Here is a 287-nt window from a genome sequence, read left to right as displayed (position 1 = left end):
ACCGTGGGCCATCGCGCTGAACATGACGGACGAACATGGCAACACGGTGAGCCTGGCCTGCGAGATCAGGAGGCCGTCGGGCCTGGGCCGGATCCAGCTGAACCAGACCGATTCCCACGGCCTGGACGTCAACGCCACGGTCGCCCTGGACCTGGAGTGCCCCATGACACGGGAGAACTACGAGAAGCTGTGGAAGCTCATCGCCTACTACAGCGAGGTGCCCGTCACGCTGCACCGGGAGCCCGTGCCCGGCCCAGACGCCGGAGTAGACACCTACCAGTACAGGC

At 65.9% G+C, this 287-nt stretch overlaps 1 protein-coding gene across 1 annotated transcript in view; it reads left to right on the top strand.

Moving 5' to 3' along the window:
* MXRA5 (matrix-remodelling associated 5) overlaps positions 1–287 on the top strand; it is a gene marked incomplete at its 5' end in the record, with an annotated part of 27,603 nt that overhangs the window by 9,587 nt on the left and 17,729 nt on the right. Inside the window, one exon of the mRNA XM_014532876.1 lies at positions 4–265. Coding sequence (XP_014388362.1) covers positions 4–265 — 262 coding nt within the window. The remainder of the gene's footprint in view (positions 1–3; positions 266–287) is intronic.

Source organism: Myotis brandtii, unplaced genomic scaffold (assembly GCF_000412655.1).
Source record: "Myotis brandtii unplaced genomic scaffold, ASM41265v1 scaffold918, whole genome shotgun sequence".
In the NCBI taxonomy this organism is placed as follows: domain Eukaryota; kingdom Metazoa; phylum Chordata; class Mammalia; order Chiroptera; family Vespertilionidae; genus Myotis; species Myotis brandtii.
Note: the sequence above shows the minus strand (reverse complement) of the source record. Positions and strands in the feature narration are given on the sequence as shown.